General features: G+C 35.5%; 2 protein-coding genes across 2 annotated transcripts; both read right to left on the bottom strand.

Moving 5' to 3' along the window:
• Positions 1 to 1,930: 1,930 nt before the first annotated feature.
• On the bottom strand, positions 1,931 to 10,628 carry LOC145212699 (integrin beta-1-B-like). Its single transcript, XM_080080919.1, has 20 exons — positions 10,439 to 10,628; positions 9,514 to 9,631; positions 8,415 to 8,584; positions 8,047 to 8,159; positions 7,857 to 7,975; positions 7,447 to 7,636; positions 7,240 to 7,371; positions 7,029 to 7,178; positions 6,870 to 6,959; positions 6,523 to 6,663; positions 6,304 to 6,415; positions 6,142 to 6,218; positions 5,943 to 6,070; positions 5,753 to 5,868; positions 5,121 to 5,311; positions 4,566 to 4,691; positions 4,302 to 4,426; positions 4,107 to 4,234; positions 3,676 to 3,842; positions 1,931 to 3,600 (listed from the first exon to the last, which is right to left on the bottom strand). The coding sequence occupies exons 1-20, from the start codon at positions 10,512 to 10,514 to the stop codon at positions 3,529 to 3,531; spliced, it is 2,541 nt and encodes an 846-aa protein (XP_079937045.1). The 5' UTR covers positions 10,515 to 10,628; the 3' UTR covers positions 1,931 to 3,528.
• A 1,567-nt stretch (positions 10,629 to 12,195) lies between these two features.
• On the bottom strand, positions 12,196 to 27,755 carry LOC145212700 (all-trans-retinol 13,14-reductase-like). Its single transcript, XM_080080920.1, has 14 exons — positions 27,599 to 27,755; positions 27,347 to 27,539; positions 26,925 to 27,107; positions 26,561 to 26,689; positions 23,499 to 23,614; positions 23,322 to 23,425; positions 22,897 to 22,997; positions 18,514 to 18,711; positions 18,236 to 18,361; positions 17,705 to 17,840; positions 15,123 to 15,238; positions 13,181 to 13,347; positions 12,811 to 12,970; positions 12,196 to 12,739 (listed from the first exon to the last, which is right to left on the bottom strand). The coding sequence occupies exons 2-14, from the start codon at positions 27,513 to 27,515 to the stop codon at positions 12,603 to 12,605; spliced, it is 1,842 nt and encodes a 613-aa protein (XP_079937046.1). The 5' UTR covers positions 27,516 to 27,539; positions 27,599 to 27,755; the 3' UTR covers positions 12,196 to 12,602.
• Positions 27,756 to 27,971: the final 216 nt, after the last annotated feature.

Here is a 27,971-nt window from a genome sequence, read left to right as displayed (position 1 = left end):
GAAGTCGATTAAGCGTCGAAGAAGTAAAGGCATTTGTTGGGTTAATAATTAACCACATTCCAACGTTCAGAACAGGCCAAAAAGCAAACTCAAGTAACAATTAAAGGTTAAAACCATTTCTGAACGTCGATTTTACGACATGCTTTGAACGTTAAGAAAACGTTGAATTTGTCGTTAATATTCGACGTCGTAATTTAGTGCCTTTGCAACTTTGTCGTATTTTGGATTGGATTGCGGCGTCTTTCTTTTCACGTTGAAATTACGTGTAAGCCTATTAGGGAACGTTAAAACGAAGTAGATTAAATGTCGCGAACGAAAGGGCAGTTATACGCAACAAAACAATTAACCACATTTTGAACATCAATTTAATAGCGTATTTTAAAAGATTAAATTATGTTGAACTTTTCGTGTGTACTTGTCATCGTAATTTAATGCATGTATAACTCAATCTACGTTTCAACTAAAAAATTCAATTATGTCCACATATCGAAGTAAAGAAAGCATACAACTTTTGAGTAACTCTTATAACATGTAGGCCTAGTCAGTTTTCACACGCTGATTTGACAAAAAAAATCGATGTATAATATAAAAGCGTGATTGAAAAACATGGTCATTGACGTTTTATTTTAGCCAATATTAATTCTTGAAGAAGATTGTAATGCTAACCAAAAAAAATATCGGCGTGCCTTTTGTCGATGTAAAAAGACGTCAGGAATCAACGGGATTTTAACGTTAGTGAAAGTCGTCAAATCAACGTCGTTGTTAGACGTCGAAATTCCTAAAATTTGTTGCATATTTGACCTAAATATGTAATGTAAAAAGACGTCAGGACTTAAGAGGATTTTAACGTTAGTGAAAGTCGTCAAATCAACGTCGTTGTTAGACGTCGAAATTCCTAATATTTGTTGCATTTTCGACCAAAAAATCTTGGTGCAAACGACGTCTGGTCCGAACCATTAAGTTATTAACTTCATTTCGACGTCGCGGTGCCTGCTGGGAACAGACTGGAGAAGGTATATCATATCGACTTTTTGACACCTCCACCAAAGACGTAATAATACATGCATGCTTCCGAGCTATTGTTGGGTAATAACGTTTGATTCATTTAATGCAGTGGCTCTCAAACTGTGGTACGCCGCCACTAGTGGTACGCCGGAACTTTTCAGGTGGTACGCGAGTAGCTTTCTGTGATACCTAATTTAAGTCTGATCTAAAATTGGAACTCAACTGACTAACTGATAAAAGCCCTGGTTTGGGCGAAAATTTCTAAATGATAGCCAGGTCGAGAAAATATGCCTTCCTGGGTCTATCCACCCAAACAGGGTTTAGGTCAATGGTTCCCAACCGGCTCCGTGCGATGGTTTCAGGGAGTCCATGGAGACAAATATGTTTAGTATCATTAACCAACAGCAAAACATTTTAAGTTTCTCAACTGTCTTTACAATCCTGTATACGAGTGTAAACTGTTTATCACACCTTAATTGGGCCAAGCACAACCACGTTTTGTGATTGTTTTCCCTGTTGTGACATCTTAACACACATGGACAATAGACTTTATAGGACAAGCGTTGCGAAATGTGAAACATAAAAAGACTTACGGTAATTACCCTGGGGGTCCGCACACTTATACAATTTCTGAAATGGGTCTGTGGCTACAAAAATGTTTCAAACCACTGGTTTAGGTGGTATGCAGCGATAGAAAAGTTGTCAGGTGGTACGCGATCCATATAAGTTTGAGAACCACTGATTTAATCTGTTTGTAAAACCATTCTGTTACAGATACAGATTGTATTAAGTGCGTTTAACGGGGTTTTGTTTAGCTGCTGCTGTTTTTTGCTAGCAGGTAAAACTTTAGTATTTTTGTTGATGGGAACGAACCTTTTTTTCTATTTCCAAACTCTTGCGGACGCCCATGGATAAGGTCAACAACTGGATTTTTTTCAAATTGTATTTACAAATCACAGCGCGACTTACAAAACATACTATAAGGTACCTGAAGGTATATAGGCCCGGAAGGTAATAAGGCCCACTACTCATATTTTTTGGTATACATGTAAAAATGTTTCCGTTTCGATATAATTTTTAGATTTATTCAAACTTACAATGATTTGAAAAGTTTTGGACCTGCAAGTTCTGTGTATTAGTTTCTACGACCAATCCAAATTCAAAAGTGTTTTTTTACAGCTTTTTATTATTTTAAAAAAAAATTTTGTTACAAAAATAAAAAGGTTTTGTTGTCGAAATGAAATCTTATTAGGATATATCAGAAAGGGGTCATTTTAGCTCAATTGGAGCGTTATCCAATCTGAAAAAAAGAATTACCTCAAATGAATTTTATTAGGGTTTTGTTTGTCAGCCATTGCTGGCAATAAGGCCCAACAAATTTTTGTCATTTTCTAAAGTGTTTTTTATAGCAAAGGCGACTGGTATGCAAAAAATTGCTTATTTGCTTTATTAGAGAGATGAAAGTTCCAATAATAAGTCTTTTTTTAAGTTTTTGGAATGTGATGTTTCATTTCGCTTTATTGGTGATCAACTGTCAAGTGGTTGTTTATTCGTTGTTGTTAGTACCTTCAGATTAACAGTTATATGTCTTAAAGTTAATAACGTTGCTTGGTTAAACTTGATTTGGACCGACGCAAAGCATAAAGTAGTCTGATTGATTTCTCGACCTTTAAAAAATACATAAAAATGTTGGGCCTAATTAACAGCATAAGTATGTATTAAGGCCCAAGTTTTTAATTTTTTTAAACTGTCATCATACAAAAACTAATCTTGCAAACGCCTTCAAAGTCTGATGGATGATTACAATTGACCGCTACAACCACCATGCCAAATTTGGGCGGAAACTATTGTATGTTTTTTTAGTTATGCGCAATAGTTTTTTAAGGGGCCTTGTTACCTGCAGGTACCTTAAGTATTGGTTACAAAAATAAGATTATCACAAATTGTAACAAGTGCATAACACAGAGTAATATTGTGAAACATATTCTCACGATACATTTTAATCCTAAATATTTTTTTTAATTTAAGTTATAGCTTTCAAAGTGCAACTAAACGAAAAGAAATAATTGAAAACTACATAATACCCTTATATCACTCCGCGTACGTGGCTGCCAAATGACCATTGATTTGTAATTAATTTGCAGTAATTTGCAACTTGTGGTGATGAAACAAATTTATCATTCGATAAATACAAAAACAACAAAGGAGTAGTACTGTACCAACAATATAAATCATCACATTGCCGAAGAGATTCAGCTTTTAGCAAATAACCCTAACTAGATTTGTGTTTGGAACAAGATTTTTATGTTGCTTGAGATTAAAACAAAAGTCAAAACAGTAGTCTCTAACCACACTAGTTGAAGCTACTACCGCATTGTTACTTTTTCCCGATTACTTAAAAAAGGCGACAATACTACGTTTTGTTTATTTGCTACGGTCTACCTTGTACTGTAAACCAAGAACAATTGTAAAAATGGAATCAAATAAAAACAACACTCAAGGCGACAATCTCTACCTTTCTTCTCAATACTTTCCTCCCATGTAAGCGGGATTTTCAATGCGGACGGACGCTTTTGAGAAAATTGGATTGACACCCTGGAAATGATTTTATTTTGTGTAAAAAATATTTTGTGTATTAGCACCTAGAATAAATACAAGAACAAATTCTACCTGCGTCCATTTCTTCTGGCGCGTTTCTTCCATGAAACTTTCGTACTCCTGCTTGTCATGCAACGTTTGGTAAATCTTCCAAATGATAAGAGCAATAAGACCGATAAGAACGATTCCTCCGACAACAGGCAATACAATCAGAAGAGCGTCAGTTTGTTTGGGACAGTCTAAATAAAGGTTGTGACACTTCTTTTCTTTAATTGCTTTGTGAAATGGAAATATATTTTGCTGAAAGTCATTTAAAAGCTAGGTGTTTGGTAGTCGTGCAAACTTTTGTTTGGGGCAATTAATATCTGTAAATGACAGTGGAAAATATTCCAAGTATCAAGTAAAGACGTCTATCATCAGAAAAACGTACCGATGCGTTGGTTTAGAATTATTTCTTTTGTAACGGTGGCATTGCAAAAAAAATTTGCACACCACATACGAACCGTTTTCTCGGTCAAATTTTTTTACAAACAGTCTGTAAGCTTTTCTGTCATCGATCCAAATTGCTTTGTACGACCCTGTGCATCCCGTATTTCCAGTCACTGGACAAGTTGGTGTTTCTGGAATATCACTGAGGTAGAATACGTTAAATTAGTCAATAAAATCCACGTAGGATTTAATCACTTCACGCAAACCACCTTTCAGGTAAACACTTTTTACAATCGTCATCTGAGCATCCAAATCGGCAGTCTGGTATAGGCGTGATAGCTTTTGGCTGAAACTCGCTTGTTGGACAATTGTCTTGACAATATTCGGAAACAGACTAAAAAATAACGCTTGTGCGTTAAATCACCGGTCTCAAACATTGTTTATTGCGTACAAATTATGTGATGTGACTTAATGTATTCGCCGCACCGATCTGGAACCTTTGTGTTAGCTGTAAAAAAAACTTATGAACCAACCTGACCAAGGGAGTCAGCTTCATATACGCACTGCGCACAAGTCTTTACAACAAACCCAGCACAAGAAACATCAGTGAGCTTACAATTCGGATGAATACAGTCTTGACAGTAGCGACCGGAATAATACTGCGAAAAAACGTTATAATTTGGGGCCACCACCAAGTTTAACAAACAATGCAGACCAGAGTTGTAAGTCGGGCTGGAGTTTGGTTTAGGTTATTTAAAGAAAAAAAACGGGCTTGATTCGGGCCTGACTTTTACACTCTGTGTCAGTACTTTAAAAAAAACTAACTGGCTAAGTAGCCAGTTGCTGGAACTGACCTAATTTTAAACAGCCTGAAACGCTTTGTTTAAGACCAGTGGCCTATTTTTGTCTATTGTGATCGTTGTCTTGGTGTATTCTGAGGGTTCAATGTATAGGCCTCCAACTCAATCAAACTTTCGGACCTAAACGTGCTTCTTAAAAACGATTCGGGTTCGGGCCGGGTTTTGGGCATATACTTTCGGGTTCGGACTTCAATTTTAGGCCCGTGTACAACTTTGATGCCGACGTACCTTGTCACATTCACACTTGTCACAGTTACACGTTCCATGACCAGAACACTGCGGCGATTCTGGCGTTTCTTTACATGTATTGTTGTTGCAGCTGCAAATTCCGGTATTGGCATCTAAGGTCCATCCGTCAGCAATTTTACATTCACACACAGGTTGGTTGTTACAGTTGACGCAGTTGCCTCGGTCAACACCTAAATCATTTAAACGCGATTTGTTAAGTTTTATGATAAAGCTAATGGTCATGATGTATAATAAAAAGACATCTTATTAAACAAACGTTTCGATAAAAACATTGTCATCATCATTGATTGGGTCTTTTCTTTTTTCCGTTTCTGTGTATATGAACGCGCTTAATTGTTTCCGCTTGTGTCTTTTTCATTTTCACTAATAATGACAATTGATTTTGTCGAAACGTTTGCTTACTAAAATGTCCACATTTTATTCTACATCGCTGGCAGTTCCTAGTAAAGCTACGATTCAAGTTCGTGTTTTGTGTACCTAATTGTCACGTTTTATGAAAAAAAAATGATTAAGGAATGGCAACAGTTCATAGCTACACTTCAACAAACTGATGCGTAATTTATTATACGAGCACAATTTATTACATGCGTATCTTGATTAAATAAACTGACCTCCACATGGATCTCCAGCGGCATCCAATGAACATCCGGTACTTTTGCATTGACAAAACTTATTAAAATACCCTTCGTTGCACTGACAGCTTCCACATTCGCAAAATCCATTACCACTGTGAGTTTAAGAGTAATGTTACGCTAGGACACCTATATTGTTGAAAAAAATATGCAGGTTGTATTGACATACTTGCAAAGGGGTTCAGCTGTCGATTTTCCTGGTTCAGTGCAGTTTGCCTCTAATGGAATTTCAGATGCTGATGGCGTACATTGACATTGTCGACCCAATCTTCCAGGATGACAAGCGCATATTCCACACTACATTTAGTAATTTAAAAAATATATTTTTGAAAAAAAATCCTTTTGCACGTTGAAAACGGCTTTTTTACCTGTAAGTTGCCAAAACCGTTGCAGGCTGAACTGTTTACAATTGGATTTTTTGCGCATTCGCAATCACAGATGTAACCTTAAACAACAACAAATAAACTGTTTTTATATCTATTTCGTTTACGGATGGGACATTAGTCTGTGTTTGGCCGTATTCTTATTACCAATGTTAATCTTTACTTCGTCTTTAAGAGAGTTAGATGTCACTTTGACGACGTCTGTCTTTGTAGTGTCAGAAGGACAATTGTTTGCAGTAAAATCAAATTGAAAAAACACCTGAAGAAGTAGACAAGAATGTAATATTTGAGAAAACGCATCGGTGTTAAAAATATAGACCGCGAAATCTTGATTTCACGCTAAATATGTAACGCTTGTTCACAAACCTCGTCATTAATTGATATGTTGTTGCATTCCAAGCTATTTTCGATCCAAGTTGTTGGATTTTGTGGGCACAACGTTCGATACGACATCGAAATATAATCAGGATGGCTAGGTACTGATAACTGAATTTTACTTTTCAACTCCTAAAAACAAATCCCATGTGTAGTGTAATAACAAATTAGTGCAACGAACAGTTTGTGAAATAGACTATACTTAAAACCAGCTTAAAATTAGCGAAACGACCTATCATTGAAAATACCAATTGTAAGCTTACAATGAGTTGAAACATTTCTTAATAAATCGTGTCTGGCGGTTCCTGTGCAATTTGTCATACCATCGAGATACTTACGTCATAAGATTTTGATATGACGCCCACAACATTACTCGAATCACTTTCCAAAATTCCTACGAAAGAATTGTCCATCAATTTTGGCAAATCCTAAAACGTGAACACAATCAGGAAAGTGATAACATATAGGTTAGAAGAAAAGTTTTGGATTATTTTTACCTTGTACATGTTGTGCACACCATCAGTCACAGCAAATATCGTTTGGATTTTGTTTATGTTAAAAGCTTCTTTAAGTTGACCAATTGAAGGATAGTCCATAAACTTACTTTTTGAGTAAACCGTTGCGTCTTCGAGGTAAGGATGCACACCCTGCAAACAATTCATTATATTATCACATATGCCAATATTTCTTTGTGTGAAAAGGGCATACCTTTTCCAAGTGGCACTTCATGTCGTTTGCTTCTAAAATAGCAGCAAGTTTTCCGTCCATTGCGATATGAGGCGATGCATCGGTAGTGAATAAGATCACATGAAGAGCTTCTTTTCGCCATTTTATGATATCCTTTATTTACAAACCACACATTAACCACGGGTGTTGCTGAAGCACAAGCACAATTCAGCCAAGTCCGGTTCCTACCTGACAAACAGCAATCTGCATTAATGCATCAAATCCACCTTCCGGTGAATCAATATTTCCTGAAATGTTGGTGGACTGAACAGCTTCAATAAAATTTATTTCGTTCGAAGTGATCGAGAGTTGATGACGAAAACCGAATACCGGTGCACAGGAAGCATTGTTGTCAGTTGTGGAACAAGGATTTATTAACCTATACAGAACAAACATAATCAAGTTCAACACAAGCTTTACAGGTGATTGAGGTCGATATGGTGCAAGCAGAAGTCTATAATGTTTCGGTAATATAAATATTGTTCTTATTTTTGCTTTTTAAACTGCACACGTAGGATACTAAATTTGTAATAAATTAAGGGCTGTATTCCATATCATTTGCAGAAATGTCTTTGCCAACAAACAGTTTACAAACTTACTGCTCGGGTACGGTGCTTGCATAGGGCATCATCACTTTGTCAACGAAACTTCCGAAACCGAGTTGAATATTTTTGGTTACCTGATCTTGAATATCTTTAACTAAACTTTTTCCAAGGCCCTGAAGAGTCAAATCATTGTCGTTTATGAGTTTGTTTTAACACTCACAGTTTTAGTGACAAAAATATAAACCTTAAGTATTTCCAAGTCGTCCTTCATAGAATTGGAAAGATCCATTACATAATACAGATCAAGTGGATAGTCAACCACTTTACGAAACGTAACGTTCACGGTTTGTTTGAGGCCTGGCGGTTGAAACAAAAAAACCTTAATAGGTGAAGCTACCCGTACATGCTGTTGTGCCGTTTTGGGGCATAGATAATTTGTAGTTATAAGCTGTTTTGGTCATTTCACAAGTGATGAAGGTATTTGACCCACGTCAGGCCACAATTACATTATTGATTTTTTATCGCTGCTATGGCATTACAGGTTGTACTGATCAGGCCACTAAGCACCAAACTAAAAGTCATTTGCAATTGAAACTGTTGCGAGAGACATACCCGGGCGAAGGCTAAGGTCAATTTCTTGCGGTTTCAGCTGCACAACGGTGACATTGGTTGTGTTATAAAACGCCTCCTGGTCAACAACGGAAAAGGGCTCGTTGACTGCATCAACTGCATTTGATGGAGGGTTCACAATAAAGTTTGTTCCGCATTTTCCTTTATGTTCTCTGGGTAAATAAACGTGAATAATAAAAACAGAATATGAAATTGTGACATGTCTGTCAATTCGATCGTTTGCAAAAACCTGGACGATTGAAGCATATAACTACGGGATCAGCTCGCGAGATATATTATACATTAAAAAAAATGTTTTTATCTTTTAAAAAAGACATCAGATGCCCTGTCAATGATAAGCAACACTCAATGCACCATAAAAAAAACATTTAAAAAAATAGAATGTTTGAGAACTTAGGTTATTCGAATATAACACGCAGTTTGGAATGTTTGACATGTTAAATTTAAATTGAAGTTCTAGCCGTCGTATAAAGTAGCTATACGACTAATCGTGTTGCATTGTTAAGGAGTGCTAGTTATGAACCTGCTACTCGATCGTTACAGGAAGGACACCAAGCTGCTACCGAATAGACTATGTAAAATACATCGAATTTCGGTTGCGTCTCTGTATATAAACTTACATTGATTTAGACTAAATGCGTTTTAGGTGTGTTTGAAAAGAGGACTTGGTGTAACATTTTATTAAAACTTGTTTGTTATTATAAATTAGCCCACATCAATCTCGCAATACCCATTTTCCTAACGTTACGAAAAAATGTTTAAATATCTTTATAACTAACTCGAGTCATCTTATTTTGGTAGCACCGAAAAATATTTATTATGTATTAAAGCATTCGGGTTTCATGTACCAAACAAAAACAACCATATTACGTACAAATTAACAGTAGGCTATAGCTTTTGGTAGGACATACAAATGAAAATATGTCCGTTAATGTTTTTTGTTTTCGTTTCTTCACCATAAATTTGTTACTTACGTTGATAATTTAGTGCCTAATTGTTTTCGGACAATTAAAAAAAGATTAAGGACTGTCCACCTATAATAGGGGTTCGCAAACAAACTGTTAATTATAGATTTACTTACGCAGCGGTTCTGCATCTTTGCTGGGTACCCTGGGACGTGCTGTTGTCAATGCACCAAGTACAAGATGGGTCAGCGCGAATACACAATCCACAGTTGTTTATATTCAGGCAGGGATTGTCTGTGTAAATACATTGAAATGTGGAAATTTGTCTATTAAAGTCCAGTAATTCGCTGAAAGAGTATTCGTGCGCTGGACATAACCACGAAACAATCGAAAAATCTTTAATCGGGTCCTATAGCACACTTGTGGGTTCACTATAGGCCTACCATACGTCCTCTTTTTGGAGGACATGTCCTACTTTTCAACAAAAACCAAGTTGTCCTCCGAGGACAAGAAAAAATGCCCAAATCCTCCTTTTAAGGAATTTCTGCTTTATTAAATACATATGTGACAATTATATGCCTTTGAAAACAGCCAAATATACATCAAATATACAAAGAATACAGGTTTTACAAATGCAAGCTTAATTGTTTTGGTGTTGTGGATGTAACAAACGTTAAACTTTATCCAAAATATTGTATACTGTATAATTTCTGAAGCATTTATGTTTTGGGGGGCCTTAAAGTATTTTTTTCATGTTGTTTCAACCATGTGTCCTCGTTTTTGGGGATGGAAATATGGTAGGCCTACTAAACGTAGTTTTTGTGGAATGTTTTTTGTCCTTTTAAGGTTATTGATTGTGCCAGTAAGAAATTTTTGGTCACATTTAGTTTTGTTATTTGCCGAAATCTGCCTCGTATTAGTATTACTTGAATTTGTGAGGCCCTTATACTAGACATAGTATAACAAATTTTATTTATATTTTAGCCTCAACGAATTTGAAGTTTTCAGTGTAAAATGCGACCAAAGCTAAAATAAGTCCGCGGTTTACAAAAAAAAAATTTAGTTGTTCAACTTAAAATAAACTAGAACTGTTCAACTTACCCTGTGCGAAGCTGAGATCTATCACACAAAACAAAAATACAAGGCAAAAAAAACAGTTTCTTTTGCACACCATCATAAACTACTGTAGGCTGGTAAAGTAAAATGTGCCAAAAAAGTAAATTTCCAGTTTATCTGCTCAGTTTCAGTTTATAAATTAAGTTCTGCTTAGACACAATAGCCATTAGCAACAATGGCTTTACTCACTGGCGCGTTCTGTTTATAGCGTTGGTCTGGTGTTAACGGCAGTGCATCCTAACCGTCTGTTGTATCAATAAAGCGTCACTTCCTGATCGTCACAAACCCAGCTATCATGCGCTAAATCTTCCCCGTAATGAATCACGGTAAACCTGATTACGAAGTATCTTTGTGATTGGGTCACGGCGTGATGGCAGATTTATGGCTGGGTGAAAATGCACGTTAGTTAACCACCCAAGTAAATTTATTTTTGAAAGGTTGGTAGTCAAGATATGGGATTATAAACCATGCATAATAATCAGCACAACTGCTTGGTATTACACTTAAACATATGAAATAAGAATATTGCGCAATATTTAGCACTTGTCAGTACTAATACAGATTTATCTGATTAACTAGAAGGGTGGCTTAGCACATATTGCCATTGCACATACACTGTGACCTATTTCTTAACACTTATTTACATCCCACAATTATTTTATGTTGGGTCCCATATCATCCACTGTCTTTTATAACCTTAGTTGTTTCCGCAAGCAAAAACTCATGGGTCCCCACACATGCAAAGTTGTACATAATGCATTTCAAGAGATAACAATCAGAAAGTTTGGCATTGTATCGTCAAACACAGTGATCGGTACTGTGCTTAAATAAATATGCTATATGAAGTAAAGACTATTTAAATGCATTCCATTCATACCTTTTGAAGTTTTTTTATTTTATGACTATCTGAGAAAAAAGTGTTAAATAGTGAGAAAATAGGCTAAAACACAACAATCAGCTCATATTAATGGTGAATTGTACATGACTGCAGGAGTCTAGTGGAGTAAATGATAGGTACCACAAAGTTTAACACAATAACCAACACCTACAAATGGTACACTCTACAAACTGTCCAAATTTCATTCAATTCAGACATTGTTTAAAAACTTAACCCATTTTGGGGGGCTAGTGGGGTAAATATTGGGGCAACAGGGTGAAACACAACATTCTACACCTATAAATGGCACACTCTACAAGCTATGTAAATTTCATTCAATTCTGACATTGTTTACAACATGGACCCATTTTGGGGGGCTAGTGGGGTAAATGTTGGGGCAACAGGGTTGAACATAGCAAACAGCAACTATAAATAGCACACTCTATAAGCTGTCCAAATTTCATCAAATATGGACAATGTTTAACAAATTTACCCTTTTTAGAGGGCTTGAGGGGTAAATATTGGGGTTACAGGGTTAAATAAAACAATTGACACCTATAAATGACAAATTCTGAAAGTATTTCAAATTTCACTAAATTCTGACACTGTTTAGAAAACTCACCCATTTTAGGGGGTCAGTGGGGTAACTGATGGGGTTTAACACACAAAAGTATAAAATATGAAACCACGATGACCTAATTAACAGTCATGTAAAATTTTATCCAAATCGAACAATGTTTAAAATTCTAACCACTAGAGGTGTTATTAACAACATTCGTCAACACTTCTGACGTCATAAGGCTGTTAATACCCCTCTGACTGGCATGTGCAAAAACGTCCACCCAGTAATGCACAAACACAAGTATGATATGTACTGGTGCCTTTATTATACTATTACACTACAGAAATCTTTCGTTTGTGGTGCGCACCAACATACAAAAACGTTTTTTGATGCCTGATTTGATGCCAAAAGTGCATGGACAAACTTCACCGGAGAAAAAAGAAAAAAAAAAAGAAAAAAAAAAGAAAAAAAAAAACTGAGTGAAATCAAGATGCGTCCCCTTCAGGGAAGGGGACCCATAATTATTAATAACAGGATATGACAAAGCAACGCGTGGCATTCACACAAAAAAGAAAAATTTTATGTACTATAAGGCTACATTTCAGGTGCTTGAACTCACTAAGGTAAGTAACAAAAATAAATTACAAATAACTTATCAATTGCAACACACACAAAATTGGGAAAATTAAAAGATAAACACAAGAAAAAAATTAGAAAATCAACTGCTTTCTGGTTTCTCTTACATTATTTATTAAATCTAAAAACAAGTAACGATTAAGGACTTCAGAAGCTGCAAGCACTCCACCTAAAGCACTTCCGATCATTCCAGCAGTAAAAACATCCTGACCTGCACATACAGGCAAAAATCAAATTAAACATGGCAATTCGTATATTAAACATAGGCCAGAAGCTACTCACCACAAAGGTACAGTCCAGGTATAGGAGTCTTGGGTCGGAGGTTTGCTGCATTCTCCATGTAAAAGCGTTCCTTGTTGTGATTGACACCATATATTTCACCATGCATTGAATTTATGTAGTGCATGTGACTTAATGGTGACCCACCACTTATCACTTCAACCTGTTCAAAAACAACGCATCAGAAGATATGTATTGTACAATAAACTTTCATTAACTAGAGTTTTTTAGCTACTAGCTTCATGGATACTAATTTGTCAGTTTACAATAATGTCTGTGTGGCTGCTCGAAAATGCTTCAGACAAACAAACAATTTTCAAACAATTGATCACAAAGCAGCATTAAAACCAAACTAATATTTTAAATGAATTACCTTATCTTTCAAATGTGGAAACAAATTTAAAACTTGGTCCCACGCTTGATTAATAAAGGTTTTTTTAAGGTTGTCATAAATTAAACCGCGCCGTTTCACATCATCCCCTGTCCATTCATCAAACCATTCCGTTTTTGAGAATGTTACAATCACACAAGTTGACTTTCCTGGAAAATCCCATTATGAATGGGTAACTTTGCAGCAGCTAATTAACTGGAAAATAGTTTTAGTTGTGGTACCTAGTTACATGAAAACAATGCATTTCAATTGTAACCTTAAATAAACCTAAAATTATTTGAATTAAATTTTTGTAAACTTGTTATTTTAAATTGTCTTGCAAAATCTTTTTATTAAATAATTCATACACATTTTTTCACTGCAGTATATGATTCAGGATATGTCACTTATAATATTTGAATTATTGACTGTAAACACACACACCTATCGAATAACATTTATATGAAAAGAAAATTCAGATAAGTAATAAAACTAGAAGGGTGGCTTAGCACATTTTGTCGCTGCACATACACTATAACCTATTTTAAAACATTAATATATTTCCTATGCTTAGTTTGTTTTGGGTCCCATATTAGCTATCGTCTTTTATAATGTTAGTTGTTTCTGCAGGCAGAAACTCATGGGTTCCCACACATTCAAAGTTAAAAATAATGCATTTCAAGAGATAACCATTATACAGTTGGGTGTTGTAAAGCAAAACAGAGTAATAGGCACTGGCCTTAAATAATAATATATTGTTTATAATAATATATAAATAATAATATATATAATAGAAAGTATGTCCTATTTAATGTTCTTTTTCAAAGAAAAGTAGGAGTAAATAGTGGCGTAATGGTGTAAAACAAAACATAGACACCTATGAACAGCAAATTCTACAAGCTGTCCAATTTTCATTCAATTTGAACATTGTTAAAAGGGTCACTCATTTTAGGGACCAGTTGGTTAAATTGTGGTGCTACAGGGCAAAACATTTGAGGACTTAAAATAGTATGTTCAATAAACTTTGCAAATTTTATTGGGACTTTTTTTTTAAAAAAGTCACTTATTTTAGGGGGCTGGTTGAGTAAATGTTGGGGCTACAAAGTAAAACACATCAATCGAAACCTACAAATAGCATAGTCGACATGCTACCCAAATTTTAGCCTATTCTGACACTGTTTAATGAACTCACCCATTTTAGGGGGCTAGTGGAGTGAAATAGTAGGGGTCGACAAACAAACTAAAAAATATAAAACCTCAATGACTCAATCAATAGTACTGCAAAATTTCAGCCCAATCCACCAATGTTTAAAATTTCGACCACTAGGTGTTTTAAGCAACAACTGTTAATGTTTCTGACGTCATAGGGCTGTTAACAACCCGCTAACTGCCAAGGCGGAAAAACGTCCACCAAGCAACCCACAAAGTCACAATCGAGGAACGTACAACTGGTTGCCCTTGTCACACTACTGCGCCACAGAAATCTTTCGTTTGTGTTGCCCAGTAACATACAAATACGTTTTACACTTGGGTAAATACTGGGGTTATCAACAAAAACCAAGTGGGATGCACATCTACATAAGTATATCTACCATCTGTGTAAATTTCACCCAAATCCATCAAACATTTGATGGCAAAATGAGTCGGACAAACTTTGGGAAGAAAATAACCCATTTTAGGGGGTTAACGGGGTAAATACTGGGATTATCAACAAAAACAAAGTGGGATGCACATCTACATAGCTATATCTACGATCTGAGTAAATTTCATCCAAATCCATCAAACATTTGATGGCAAAACGAGTCGGACAAACTTTGGGAAGAAAGAAAAAAACAAGAAAACAAACAAACAATTTGAGTAAAATCAATATGTGTCCCCTTCAGGGAAGGGGACCCATAATTATGTTTAAACAAAACATATAAACACAGTGACAAAGATAGTTTACCAGGATAGCGTTCATTCCAAGATGGATCTTTGGCAGAAGGAAATGAAACAAACAACAGAGGAATCTTGGCATTTGCCGCTTCTTCTTTAGACAAGTTCAAATAATCTTTCATCTCACTGAGAAAAATTAAGTATGAGTCATTATATATTATTTTAATACCTGTTAATTATTTATGCCAATGGTCTCCTGTCTTTCCCAATTACAAATACACATATTTAGATGGAACTTAAATCGACTTTAATGAGATCATGCAATCTGCAAATCTGATTTTTTTCGCTTTGTTTTTTGACAACTGCACAAACAAAGGCAAAAAATCAATGTCTCATTGTTTGGGCTTTAGGGCTTTGTACATCAGATTGCTCTTCTGCAACATTCATGTTGCATTTCACTTGTCTTCCAAAAGTAGCTTTACTACGACGGCTTTCATCAAGGGCAAAAAATTCAACCTCACCCCTTTTTTCTAGCCGTCTTTGTATAACCTCATTTCTTAAGTCAAACATTTTTAAATCTTTGCTAGTTACTTTGCTCACTTCAAACGTCATTTTGTACAAATACAGATGACTATGTAAAAAATGTCATTGTATATTATAACACATTGCAGGTATACTTTATTATGCTTTATTGGTAACTATACAATGAGTTAAGCTGTATAGGATTTATGTTGTGATGATACCATGTACAGTGTGACAAATATTCCAGACCGCCCCATGACAATTTCCAGCGACCCAATTACCACGGATCATGGGCAATGTCAGTTTGTCTAGAACAGGGGTGGGCAAACTACGGCCCGCGGGCCGCATGCGGCCCGGCAAAGGAGTTCATGCGGCCCGCCAAGTGTTAGTAAATTTTAAAGAGAAAGTTACCGAGCAACGCTGAATAGTATTACAACGCTGAATAGTATTAAGCACAGGCGTAGAGTTTTGAAAAAATAATAAAAAGTACCGAGGGTGCGACTTGCCGATACCTATACCATGTGCTGTATCTGTACCCGTACCAGCATAGGAACTAAACATATACTTTTTATGTGCCTTTGCCTGTTGTTTCTGCCACGTTATCATGCAAATCGTCACTTGACACAATTTCTTCGTTCGATAAAAGTAAAAGCAATTTACTTTTTCAAATACAGCCCACTTTGCACTGTTGACGCCAAAACTTTGGTCACTTTGGATCAAGTTTAGGTCGTTGCAGTACTTTGCAAACTGTTAAAAAACGGCTTCAGAATCGTTAACGCAGACCCGCACAACACCTAAGGATGGATACTAAAAGCGGCTCGCCTTGTTTAATGTTGGCGCAAGGAATTTATTAACAAAAAAACGTGCTTAAAATGCTTGTTTATTTTGAAACAATTACAATTGTAGCGTTTTAACCAATCCACATGCGGACGCGGAGACGAGTTTGTGTGGCCCGTTTTAAAATACATGCATTGGGCCGTGACGTAACTAAAACTATTTTGCCAAATATTTTGATTTTTAAACTGCTAAAAACAGATTTCGCGAGACTGGAAAAAAGATTACCAGCTTAGTAACTATATGCGTCAGGCTTTTTATCCGCTTATTGTGTGCAAACAATGAGAAAAACAGGCCCCGCAATCGTCACAATACAGATTATGACGTCATAAACAGTTAGCTTCGTTTAGCTAAACTTGTGCACCAAGTTAAATGGTATATATATATATATGATATAAACCAAATTCTTTACACCAGTTATTTTAAAACAAAAACAAGCAAACAATGGCGGCCGTTGGTTAAATACTATGCGGCCCGATAACATTAAGAACTTTTGAATGCGGCCCGTGCATTGAAAAGTTTGCCCACCCCTGGTCTAGAATCTATCGTTACAGGCGCTATTGTGTTGTCATTGTTCTAGTGTGCCAGTTTTTATCATGTTGCCGTTGCAGTGTTCATTGTTTTATTTATAGGAAAAGGTCAAACAGCCGGTTAATGCCTTTTTCCCCGATCATTGTAATGCAAGACATATAAGAGCCCCCAGATAATATAATAACATAGAGAATATAGAGATATCTGCGAAGTAGTGCTGGATTGTTGTTTTTGTTGTTTAAATTATGTGTGGTTGGACATGAATAAATGTAAAAGGAAAGGTTTGCTGCCGATCAGAGTACACAAGCGTTAGCTGTTATAGTCATTCCCAATCTTTTGCGTACCCGTGGAAACGGAACATGACATACAGTAAACAAAGCGCTAAAGTTTGGCATAAAGTGCCAAAGATTTTTTTATGTGGGAAGATGATTTAGCATGACAGCCTTATCCAAACTTCGGCATCTCATTTGCAACACAACTTGAAACCATACCCCAGGCCGATTAAATGCTCATATGCTCTGGACTACATAATCCAAAGTTTGAAAATACCAGTTTGTGAAAGTGTGCCCATGTCCTGGTAACATTGCTATTTGACAACTGCCAATCTTAACAAGTTTGAATACCCTGCAAATATCGTGGGACAAAGTTCGTTCAGTTTCAGCTAATGATTTGTTTGATTTAAGCTTGGCAACAAATATTGCATCATTAAAATTTATTTGTGGAAAGTCCAACTGTTTTTTTAATGTTGTACTTAAATCAGGTCACCTTTCCACATCTTCTGTTGTGTAAATCCAGTAATTTTTTGCCTCCAAATCTAAATCTTCACTTGTTCCTTTTAAACCCACCATGATTTGAAAACAAGCTAAACCTTTTTCCACCCACTGAATATCATCAAACAACCCTAAAACAAAAATCTAAATTTGATGGCAACAATTTGTGTACATGCTGGTAGTAATATAACATTCACATGCTGATCGTCGTTAATTTTAATGAGACACTCTGATTTGGAATCAAAGGCAATGATTTTTCTGCCTACCCAATATGGGAGCAAATATGCCTTAAATGGAAACTACTTTTCTCTCCATCTAGGATTACTTACCAGACAAAAATGGAAAAAAACACAATATTTAAAAGTGCAATCCACTTTTTGTATCTCGTCCACCGATTATTTCAGATTTTTAAGATATGCTTTACAAAATGTACCTCACTATAAATTTATTCCTGGTATAAAAAATAACCCTACTTAAAAAGTGTAAAAAATATTAAAAAAATACTGAAAAATAGGTTTATACATACCATACTGATTTTTTATATTTGTGGGTAAAAGACTCTGATATGTGTTGTAAATGCCACAATCTGAGATGACAATTGGGGCCTTTATTTCCATTCCAGGACACACAGTAGATGTTGCTAGCTTAACACCTGTTTATAAGTCCTGAATGTTAACCCTAAAGGTAGCCAAGTATAGAATAGAATATAAATGTGCATATATATGTACACATATGTTATACATTCTAATAGTTATCCACATACCCTATTTGCCACACTTACAACTGATATAATTTTATGCTTACCACATGCCTTGCCATCATCAAACAAAATTTGATCCACACGAGCACGAGCTAAAACTCTCCCCCCTGCACTTTCAATGCCTGGAACCATTTGGAAAGCAATTTCACTTGCTCCTCCATATGGGTAGTAACCACCAGTGCGAGCAAAATGATTAATTAACATGCCATGCATAAGAAATGGGGCTCTGCTTGGAACACAGCCTGTCAAAGAAAACAGTATCAACAAATTATTTTAAAACACGAAAAGTGGCTTTTCTTCTATATGACTTGCAATGTTTTTTTATACAACTGCTTCAAATAATCTGGAATATTTAATCCAAGTGTTTGCCTAATTCAGACAAAATGTACTCTATATTTTTCCTAACTTGAATTTCAATATTTTTACATTATGAACATGTTTCAGCAGTAAAGAAGAACTAAACCGGGAAAAACAGAAAAAGTGACATTCCTGTTAGTATATGTACGAAAATTGCATGTTCCTTGTCACATTTAACTATTTACTACTGAAACCAGGGAGTCGAACCGCTTGTCATATGGGTTCAGGTTCGTTTCGGGTTCACTTTGTTTTGTTTTTAGGGGGGTTCGGGTTCGGTTCAGGTTTTTAAAAATGTATATTTTCGGGTTCGGGTTTTGTTCCAGTTCGGGCAAATTGTCCGGCCCAACCCGGTTTGTGGTTTTTAAACCGGTTCAAATTTCCATTCGTTCAGTTTTACTTCTTCAGTTTACCCATCATCTTCCTGGCCTTATCACATTCTAAAACAATTTTAACCGTGTATTGTTATTTTTGATATGCCATATAACTGTTATCTCGTGTTTTCTTTAGTGCACTGTTTTTAAAAAAATCACAAAATATAATATAGGCTGCATTTTTACTGGATCGGTTCCGGTTCGGGTCCAACGCCAAACAAAATATGGGGTTCAAATCCGGTTCGGCTTTCAGGAAATCGTAATTAGCGGTTCGGGTTCGGTTCGGGTTTAATTAAATTAACGGCTCAAACCGGTTCGCAGGTTCGGGTTCAGTTCCGGTTCGACTCCCTGACTGAAACCATGTGCCATACGTCAACATATTATGTTTGTTATAAGGTTGGCAAGCCGGTCAATTGACAGCACTCTATTTGACCTGTCAAATACTTTGAAATGTGATAAATTTTCTCAGACTTGCTTTTTGGTTGTTGGAAATTGTAAAATATTTCTCATAGCTTCCAGGTAGAACAGTTGAAGACGTACTCTTTATTAATAAGTGCTTTAAAAGCCAATATAGAAGTGTTTTGTTGATTTGAAATAAATGTCCAAAACAATTAGGAAAAACTTTTCATTTGAAATTAAAATTTGATTTATGTCAAGGCAAACTTTGCAAGGTTTACAATGCAATTAAAAAACATGGATCACTTCTAGCACAGTTTTATCTTAAAAAAATGAGTGTGATATGTCCATGGGGTGGGAGAGTTAGTTCGTTAGTATTTACTTGGGCATTTTTGCAAATGTTGCACATTTTGACTGACAGATAAAAAATCTAAGTCAAACTAGAAGGGTGGCTTAGCACATATTGCCCTTGCATATACACTATAACCTATTTTAAAACATTGATATATTTCCTATGCTTATTTTATATTGGGTCCCATACCATCCACTATCTTTTATAACCTTAGTTGTTTCTGCAAGCAGAAGCTCATGGGTCCCCACACATGCAAAGTTGTAGATAATGCATTTCAAGAGATAACCATGTGAAAATTTGGTGTTGTAAGGTAAACGCAGTGATCGGCACTGGGCTTAAATAATAATACTATGTAAAAACATAACATTTGAGTATGTTTAATAAACTTTGCAAAATTTCATATAATTAGAATGTTTTTTCAAAGTTCATTTATTTTAGGGGGCTAGTTGAGTAAATGTTGGGGCTAAAGGTAAAACACATCAACTGAAAGCTACAAATAGCATAGTCCACATACTACCCCAAATTTTATCCAATCCCGACACTGTTTAAAAAACTGACCCATTGTAGGGGACTAGTGGGGTAACTAATGGGGTCAGACACTCAAACTAAAAAAATATGAAATCTCAATGACTCAATCAATAGTACTGCAAAATTTCAGCCCAATCCGCCAATGTTTAAAATTTCGACCACTAGAGGTGTTTTGAGTGACAACCGTTAATGTTTCAGATGTCATAGGGCTGTTAACAACCCCCTAACTAACGTTCACCAAGCAATCCACAAAGTCATAAAAGAGTAACATACAACTGCTTGCCCTTGTAACACTATTGAGCAACAGAAATCTTTCGTTTGTGGTGCCCAGTAACATACAAATACGTTTTACACTTTAGGGGCTTGTGGGGTAAATGATGGGGCTACATGGTTGAACACACCAATCGACATCTATAAATGGCATACTCTACAAGCTATCCAAATTTCAGCCAATTCTGACACTGTTTAAAAACTCACCCATTTTAGGGGGTAGCGGGGTAAATACTGGGGTTATCAACAAAAACGTCTACATAACTACATCTACCATCTGTGTAAATTTCATCCAAATCCATCAAGGATTTGATAGAAAAACGAGTCTGACAAACTTCGGGGGAAAATACCCATTTTAGGGGGCTAGCGGGGTAAATACTGGGGTTATCAACAAAAACAAAGTGGGATGCACATCTACATAACTACATCTACCATCTGTGTAAATTTCAGCCAAATCCATCAAACATTTGATGGAAAAACGAGTCGGACAAACTTTGGGGAAAAAATACCCATTTTAGGGGGCTAGCGGGGTAAATACTGGGGTTATCAACAAAAACAAAGTGGGATGCACATCTACATAACTACATCTACCATCTGTGTAAATTTCATGCAAATCCATCAAGGATTTGATGGAAAAACGAGTCGGACAAACTTTGGGGAGAAGAAAAACAAACAAAAAAAAACAAAAACAATTTGAGTAAAATCAATATGTGTCCCCTTCAGGGAAGGGGACCCATAATAAGTATAGAATTGTATCGTAGTATCATGTAACCTAGTGTCAAATTGGAAATGCACATGCGAATGGCCAAATTCCATAAACAATGACAGCTGCACAAAAACAGTATTTCTAGTCACTGAAAAAGACTACCCAATAACACGTTCATTCATGAAGCAGAGAATTTTTTTCTAGCTACTATTAACTGAGCTGCCATGATCAATCATACAGCAGTGAATCAGATCTCCCATACATACAGTAAACAACAACAAAAACACCCTATCAACAACCGTTTACAATTTTAGCACTTTAAGGCAGGTATTTCTGACATACCCTACAGCAGTGGTTCTTAAACTTTTTTGACCGCGACCCAAATCGGAGTTTTATGAACATCTCACGACCCAAGCCTCAAACATAAAAAATGTATTAACGAGACGCAATTTCGAGGCCACGCCATCGCCACATAGGAGTCTGCCCATGTCAAAATGGCTATACAGGCTTAACAAGGTCGATTCGTTCGCCAACACTACATAACACAACACACATTGTGGCTTTGCAGCACCATGATCATTGATAGAAGTGAATCCCAAATCTAATATGTTTCCTTGTATGAATACTTACTCATGCTTAAACGCTTACTGTTATATCTCCAGGTTTAGTTTCGCATGATTAACTTGTCCTATTATTTCCAGTGCTATGACGTTACAATCGCCATGTGCGTAACAGTAAAGTTGGAAGGCTATTGTCCTATGTGGTCTGTATGTGGTAATGGTTGGTTCATTTTACTGTGCAACGTGGTCGGGTGTGGTGACTTTACTATTACATAAAGTTAATTCGTTTGTGTTTACTTAATGCAGTAATAGTTTGTTTGGGCAAAATTGAATCACCATAGCGCGACCCATTTTTTGACCCTGCGACCCATACTTTGAGAACCACTGCTCTACAGGGAATGTAAACATAAAAGACGAATATTAACGGTTTAAAGGGGAAAAAATGCAAAATAAGGTGCATGAACCTATGATTATGAAATGCTTTCAAATACTTACTAATGTGCTTACCAACAATGTGCAACTAATGGATCTTATAAAGTAGTAAGTACCGCAGTTTATAAAATTTAACATTTTTGGAGCCTGTGTCTGTGTGTGAACCCCAAGGTCGAAATTCAAGTCACCACCATACTCTCCTGGAGCATGGTGGCTGCCACCATGGTTTTGGCATGGAACAAACTAGGGATGCTTTATTTGTTCCAATATAAGGGTTGCACGTAAAATACCCATAGATAGACACATTAATATTACTTTACAACAGTCAGTTGAAAGAAAAACCAGCGCCATTTAAACCAAATCAGAGACTTCAATCACAACCAACCAATAGCTATGACATGTGTCAATTATTCCAACATAAGGTTAAATCCAATGCACATTGCAAAAAATCTTACCATAATCTCCAAATGAGTATGCCAAAACACACTTCAATTCCTCGTTATCGGTTAGTTCATCCAAAACTTGTTTCAAAGAGGTTTGTGTCAAATATGCATATCTAGTAAAAAAGAAATAAACATGCTAAAAATACGCTTGTTTCCAAAAAATAAATTGTTTTGTTTTTTATTCGTGACATCTATAATGCAGCTTAGTACTAATACTGAACCATTGTTAACCATGTTTATGTTACTTTATGCCAATTGTGTTTAGCTGTACCATACTAAGTAATTGTTGAAAGAAAAAATATCTGAGGCTATCAACCAAGTTACAACAGCTAGAAGTTTAAAACCCAAAGACTCGAACACCTTGAGGTTTAAATTTTCCATCATAATTTGTTGTAAGATTAAGATCAATAAAGAACTAAACATGAGCTACAACATACCTTTTAAAGAAAATTTTATGTAGCTTAAGCATGAAAAACAACTTCCAGATGAAAAGAGGAAATATTTTCAAAACACAATAAAGTGAAGCTGCAGCTGAACAATCCTAAAATACAAACCATATTTCAATATCACCAATATTTTTTCAGTCAATAATGATATGCTGCATTGTTGCTTACTTTTAAAATGGCAAAGTATTTGTCAATTGAAGTTTTTTCGTCAGGAAACTGTTTTATCAAAAGATTTTTTTGTTCCTGCCTACCTTTGGTGATTGTAAACTTTCGTGGTGTTTTTCCTGAAAAAACATTTTATTAAAACTAGGAAGGTGGCTTTCCAACATATCTGTATTTCATATATACTACAGACGAAACCGACTGATTAAGGATGTTTTAGGTAATTCCAAACTATTGTATTGTTTGTCAACAAAATGAGTCAGATAAATGCAAACCCTTAATCATGAAAAACGATTTTGTTGCCTTTCATTACTAAGAAAATAATGCCGGAAGTTTGTGTGCGTTGAAAATCACTTTGTTAAAACGTTTATTTTAAACAAACTTGTGCATTGTTGAAGTAAAATGAGACTTGAGTCAACATTATGTCATGGTCAACATACCATTATATCTACTTTAAGACAGTACTTGACTATAAAAAGAAAGCAGAGATGTGTCACAAATGTGTATGAGCAAAAATTACACTGAACCTAGAGAAGCTTGTTTTTTAACTCATTCCTTCCGTGTAAACAGGTTTTTTTTTCGCCTTTATAAACTGACCCACATAATGCATCATGGGTAACAACTAAACAATTGCCTCAAAACAAATCTGATCTGAAGAGGGGATGGATTGAGTGGAACGAGACAATGCTCTTACTTGTGAGCCATATGTCACCTTGGGGTGGTGTGAGTGCTGACCTAGTTATGAATAGGGTGATTTCGTTTATTTTGGGATTTTAAGCAAAGAAGAATGTTTATTGCCTTGAATGAGTTTTATAACAACTTTATTTCAGCTGTGGAAATGTAAATTAGCAACACAGTTGCACATATTGTTAGGAAAATTTGTTACATCATAGGCAAAACAATATTACGATTATGCGCAAACAATTACCTAAATGATACAAATATTTCGCAGTTTGGGAAGTGCTTGTAGTCCCATAGAAAGTGTGAAAGTGAAACAAGTTTGAGGTAAAGCTTGTTACCATTGTATTTAAAAAGTATGGTCTCTGTCACCAAACATGGCCTCAAAACAGTGTCCCCTGTGGCAACTTAAATGCCCAACCTTGCTCTCAAGATCACAAAAAGTACAAATAATCGCCAGTAAACACAGTGTATTCAAATATCAGCTTGTTTAAGCTGATGTGACCCTTGTCCCTGGTGTTTTTTTTTTTTAAAGACAAATTATATCTGCTTGTAAGTTAAAGTTAGTTGAATATCACAGTTCTTGTACATATGTATACAATCCGTAATGTTAAAATCGCCACTTTTTGAAGTAAAATCGTTATTGTTGAACGCTAAAGACTACATGCTATTGAACAACATGTCAAAAAGTCATTAATGGTCATTCGGATTTCGCATGGTGAGAGGTTACTGCAAGTCAATATACATTTTGCGAAACAAATGTAAGCGAAGAACAATTTGTCTTGTGTACCATTGCTGCAAAATGGCACCATAATTTTTAGTGTTTCTAATACTGTTCAGGTATTCTTGAAAATTTTAATTGTTTTGATACTGGCCTTGGACACAAATATCGAGTTTAAAGCTTTAGAGATTAAATTCGCAGAGAATTGGAAGTATTTTCTATTGTTCTTTGTTACTACTTTTGTAAATATATGACAATATATAAAAAATTTTAAGAAAATGGACAAAATCTTTGAAGTTTGGTTTTATGTTTTCTACTAATTCGTCCTTAAGAATCTAAAAATAACCAGAGCATTTTTATAGCATAATCAATTCCCATAAACATTTGTGTGGGGTAGGGATGTTCAAAATAGAATAGCTGGGTATTCTAGAATAATTGTTACGAATCTAGAATATCGAATCCAATTCTTATCTTATTTTTGACTGTGCAATCATTAATCTTGACAACAACTAAGGTAGACTAGTTTAATACATTACAAAACATATTCTTCATTTATAATGTAAAAAAGAACCAACCAAAACAAAGAAAAACACTGGGAAAAAACTTTGCACAACTGCATTGAAACTAAATGCCCCAAAATCCACAAAGCCAGAAAAATTAGCATAAGGTTAAAAATAAGTTTTATTCAGTGATTTTTATTGCCTTCAGTAGAAGTAACTATGTTGTAAGCATGCTGAGGTAATTTGATTTGGATGGTGGAAGAGGACTGACATAGACTCCCTAGCGTACAAATATGTAACGTTTGTTAACCTAAAACAACTGCAAAAACAGGCACCCTAGCAAACAAAGTTTGTACATTGGGTGATTAATTATTTCAATTCCCAATAAACTACCTGCGATTTTGCAACACAAAACAGGAACTTTGCAGCGTTTACTCACTAAGTTTTTATGCTTGACCCAATCGTCATATGTTTGGGATTCCTTTACTGTTTTGCGATATTAGCAGACCATCCCATGCTTCCGATCGCTGCCTAACGCCATGACAGTTAAACGTTTTTTGTTGTCAAAGTCGGAAAACAGATGCTGGTAAGACATTGCAAAGGATTTGATATTCTACTTTGAACATCCCTTTCTCTTTGCCCAAAGTGAAAGTTTATTCTAGAGATTATTTAAAAATGTGGAAATTTATGAACGGGGGTCACGAGTAGAGTTCCTTCTCGAGAAATTTTGAATAAATACAGTCTCGGTTGTTGAGAAATAAACAAAAACTTATTGCAAGAAATTACATCACGTATTATAAACAAAAAGTAAATGCGACACCACTTACAATGTGTAGTTTTTGTTTCAACTCGCCCCTAGAGTGCACTGGGCACATTACTTTCTTCCTTGCTTTCAAAAAAGCAATTTTTATGTGTTGCCACTGAACTTTCACCTTTCCCAGGCAGTAGTCAGCTTGGCTGTGTTATATCTATAACACGACTCACAGTCGCTTCGATTTTCGCAAATTTAATAGCAAATCACTACTAGCGATGGCTACTAGAAGGAAAAAAGCATACAATTGGATTTTTTTGCCAGAAAATGTGCTAATATAAAAATTTCGGGACATCTATAATGCAGTATTAATAAAACAATATTAATAAAAAACAATCAACATCACACAAAAACTTACCTTCTTTATCAATAACCACACTATCAAAATCATCGCATAATGAAATCCATTTCAAGTTACCATCAGTCAGCAAGTCAAGTAAACACCGGTTAATGCTTCCAGCTTCCATGTTGCCAATGTAATGTATTCCTGACAAACATGTATATGAGAAAGAAAGCACAGTTTTTTATCTAAATGCTGTATGCGAGTTTGTGTAGCAGGCATGGTGCAATCAGTCTCATGTGTTTTAAAAAAAAAAAAATAGAAATGCCAGTACATTTTTCAACATAGCACACACATTTTACATGAAAAAAATAATGGTTTTAGTTTTCACCTAATTAAAAAATCCACACTAAAATAAAACAGCCCATTGTGTTACATGTACCAATGTCATATTCAAAGCCCTTTTCTTTGAAAGTATGAGTGCATCCACCAATTCTACCATGTTGCTCAAGCACAAGAACTCTCTTTCCTGCTCTTGCCAACATTCCAGCACAAGTTAAGCCTCCCATCCCACTTCCAATAATGATTGCATCAATATTGCTTGGAATAAGTTCTGGTCGCAACCCTTTGTAAAAAATGTTTGTTTGTTTGTTTCATTTTTATCCTCGGTGGGCGGGCAACGCCTAAGTGCATTATGCTCGCAATGTTTTTATTGCAAGTCCGTTGATCATTTTTTTGATTTTTTTTTTAATTTTAGGCAGTGCATGACTTCAATTTAGTTCAAACCATCAACAACCATTGGTTGGATCAATGCTGCTTAAGTTTCTTAAATAACAAACTTTCTTGTTTTTTGGTACACAATACCTTTTTTAATAGTTGCATTACGAACTTTCTTGTCAGTTTGTAAGGATTGGTATGGTCTAGTTGCATGAAACTTAAAAGGATTCTTTGATTCGCTTACAACCATGTATTTGAATTTTTTACCAAACAAGAGTAACAGAAAAACAACGAAGAGACCAAATGCAACATACATGTTGGATTGATCTGGTTAATACCTCTGAAAGAAATTTGTTGAATATAAATCATAAATATAGTCTGAAGCAAACATTAACAAACCATTGGGCGCACAAACCCCGAAACCGAAATTATAAAAATTTAGAACCATGAACTTGCATCCAAATCAAGTTGGGTAATTAACATGACAACAGTTTGTTTTCAAGAATTAAAAACATATTGATAAAAACTTATTTAAAATTCCTAAAAACAAGGCAAGCACTAAATTTTATATTTTGATCGGATTTGATAATCTTAACAGTCAAATTAACTTCGTTCGTTAATGAAAAGACTTCGTAGATTAGAATAGAATTCGTTAATGAAACCTTAATTGATTGAACAAGTTTCCAAATAAACTGAGTTATTTTTAACTTATATTGCCCACAGTTTTAAATCGATATATCAACGGAAGAACATGCACCATTACCAGTTCTAC

This window comes from Phallusia mammillata, chromosome 2 (assembly GCF_965637545.1).
Source record: "Phallusia mammillata chromosome 2, kaPhaMamm4.hap1.1, whole genome shotgun sequence".
Classification (NCBI taxonomy): domain Eukaryota; kingdom Metazoa; phylum Chordata; class Ascidiacea; order Phlebobranchia; family Ascidiidae; genus Phallusia; species Phallusia mammillata.
This window is presented reverse-complemented; position numbering and strand designations above follow the sequence as displayed.

Coding starts and splice junctions, on each gene's coding strand:
- LOC145212699 (XM_080080919.1), bottom strand. CDS start 10,514: ATGATGGTGTGCAAAAGAAACTGTTTTTTTTGCCTTGTATTTTTGTTT. Junction 6,960..7,028: donor GTGTGCACAACATGTACAAG/GTAAAAATAATC, acceptor TTCACGTTTTAG/GATTTGCCAAAATTGATGGA. Junction 6,664..6,869: donor TCATATCAAAATCTTATGAC/GTAAGTATCTCG, acceptor ATTTGTTTTTAG/GAGTTGAAAAGTAAAATTCA.
- LOC145212700 (XM_080080920.1), bottom strand. CDS start 27,515: ATGTATGTTGCATTTGGTCTCTTCGTTGTTTTTCTGTTACTCTTGTTT. Junction 23,615..26,560: donor TGTGGTTATTGATAAAGAAG/GTAAGTTTTTGT, acceptor ATGTTTTTTCAG/GAAAAACACCACGAAAGTTT. Junction 15,239..17,704: donor ACAACAGAAGATGTGGAAAG/GTGACCTGATTT, acceptor AATTTTTCTCAG/TGAGATGAAAGATTATTTGA.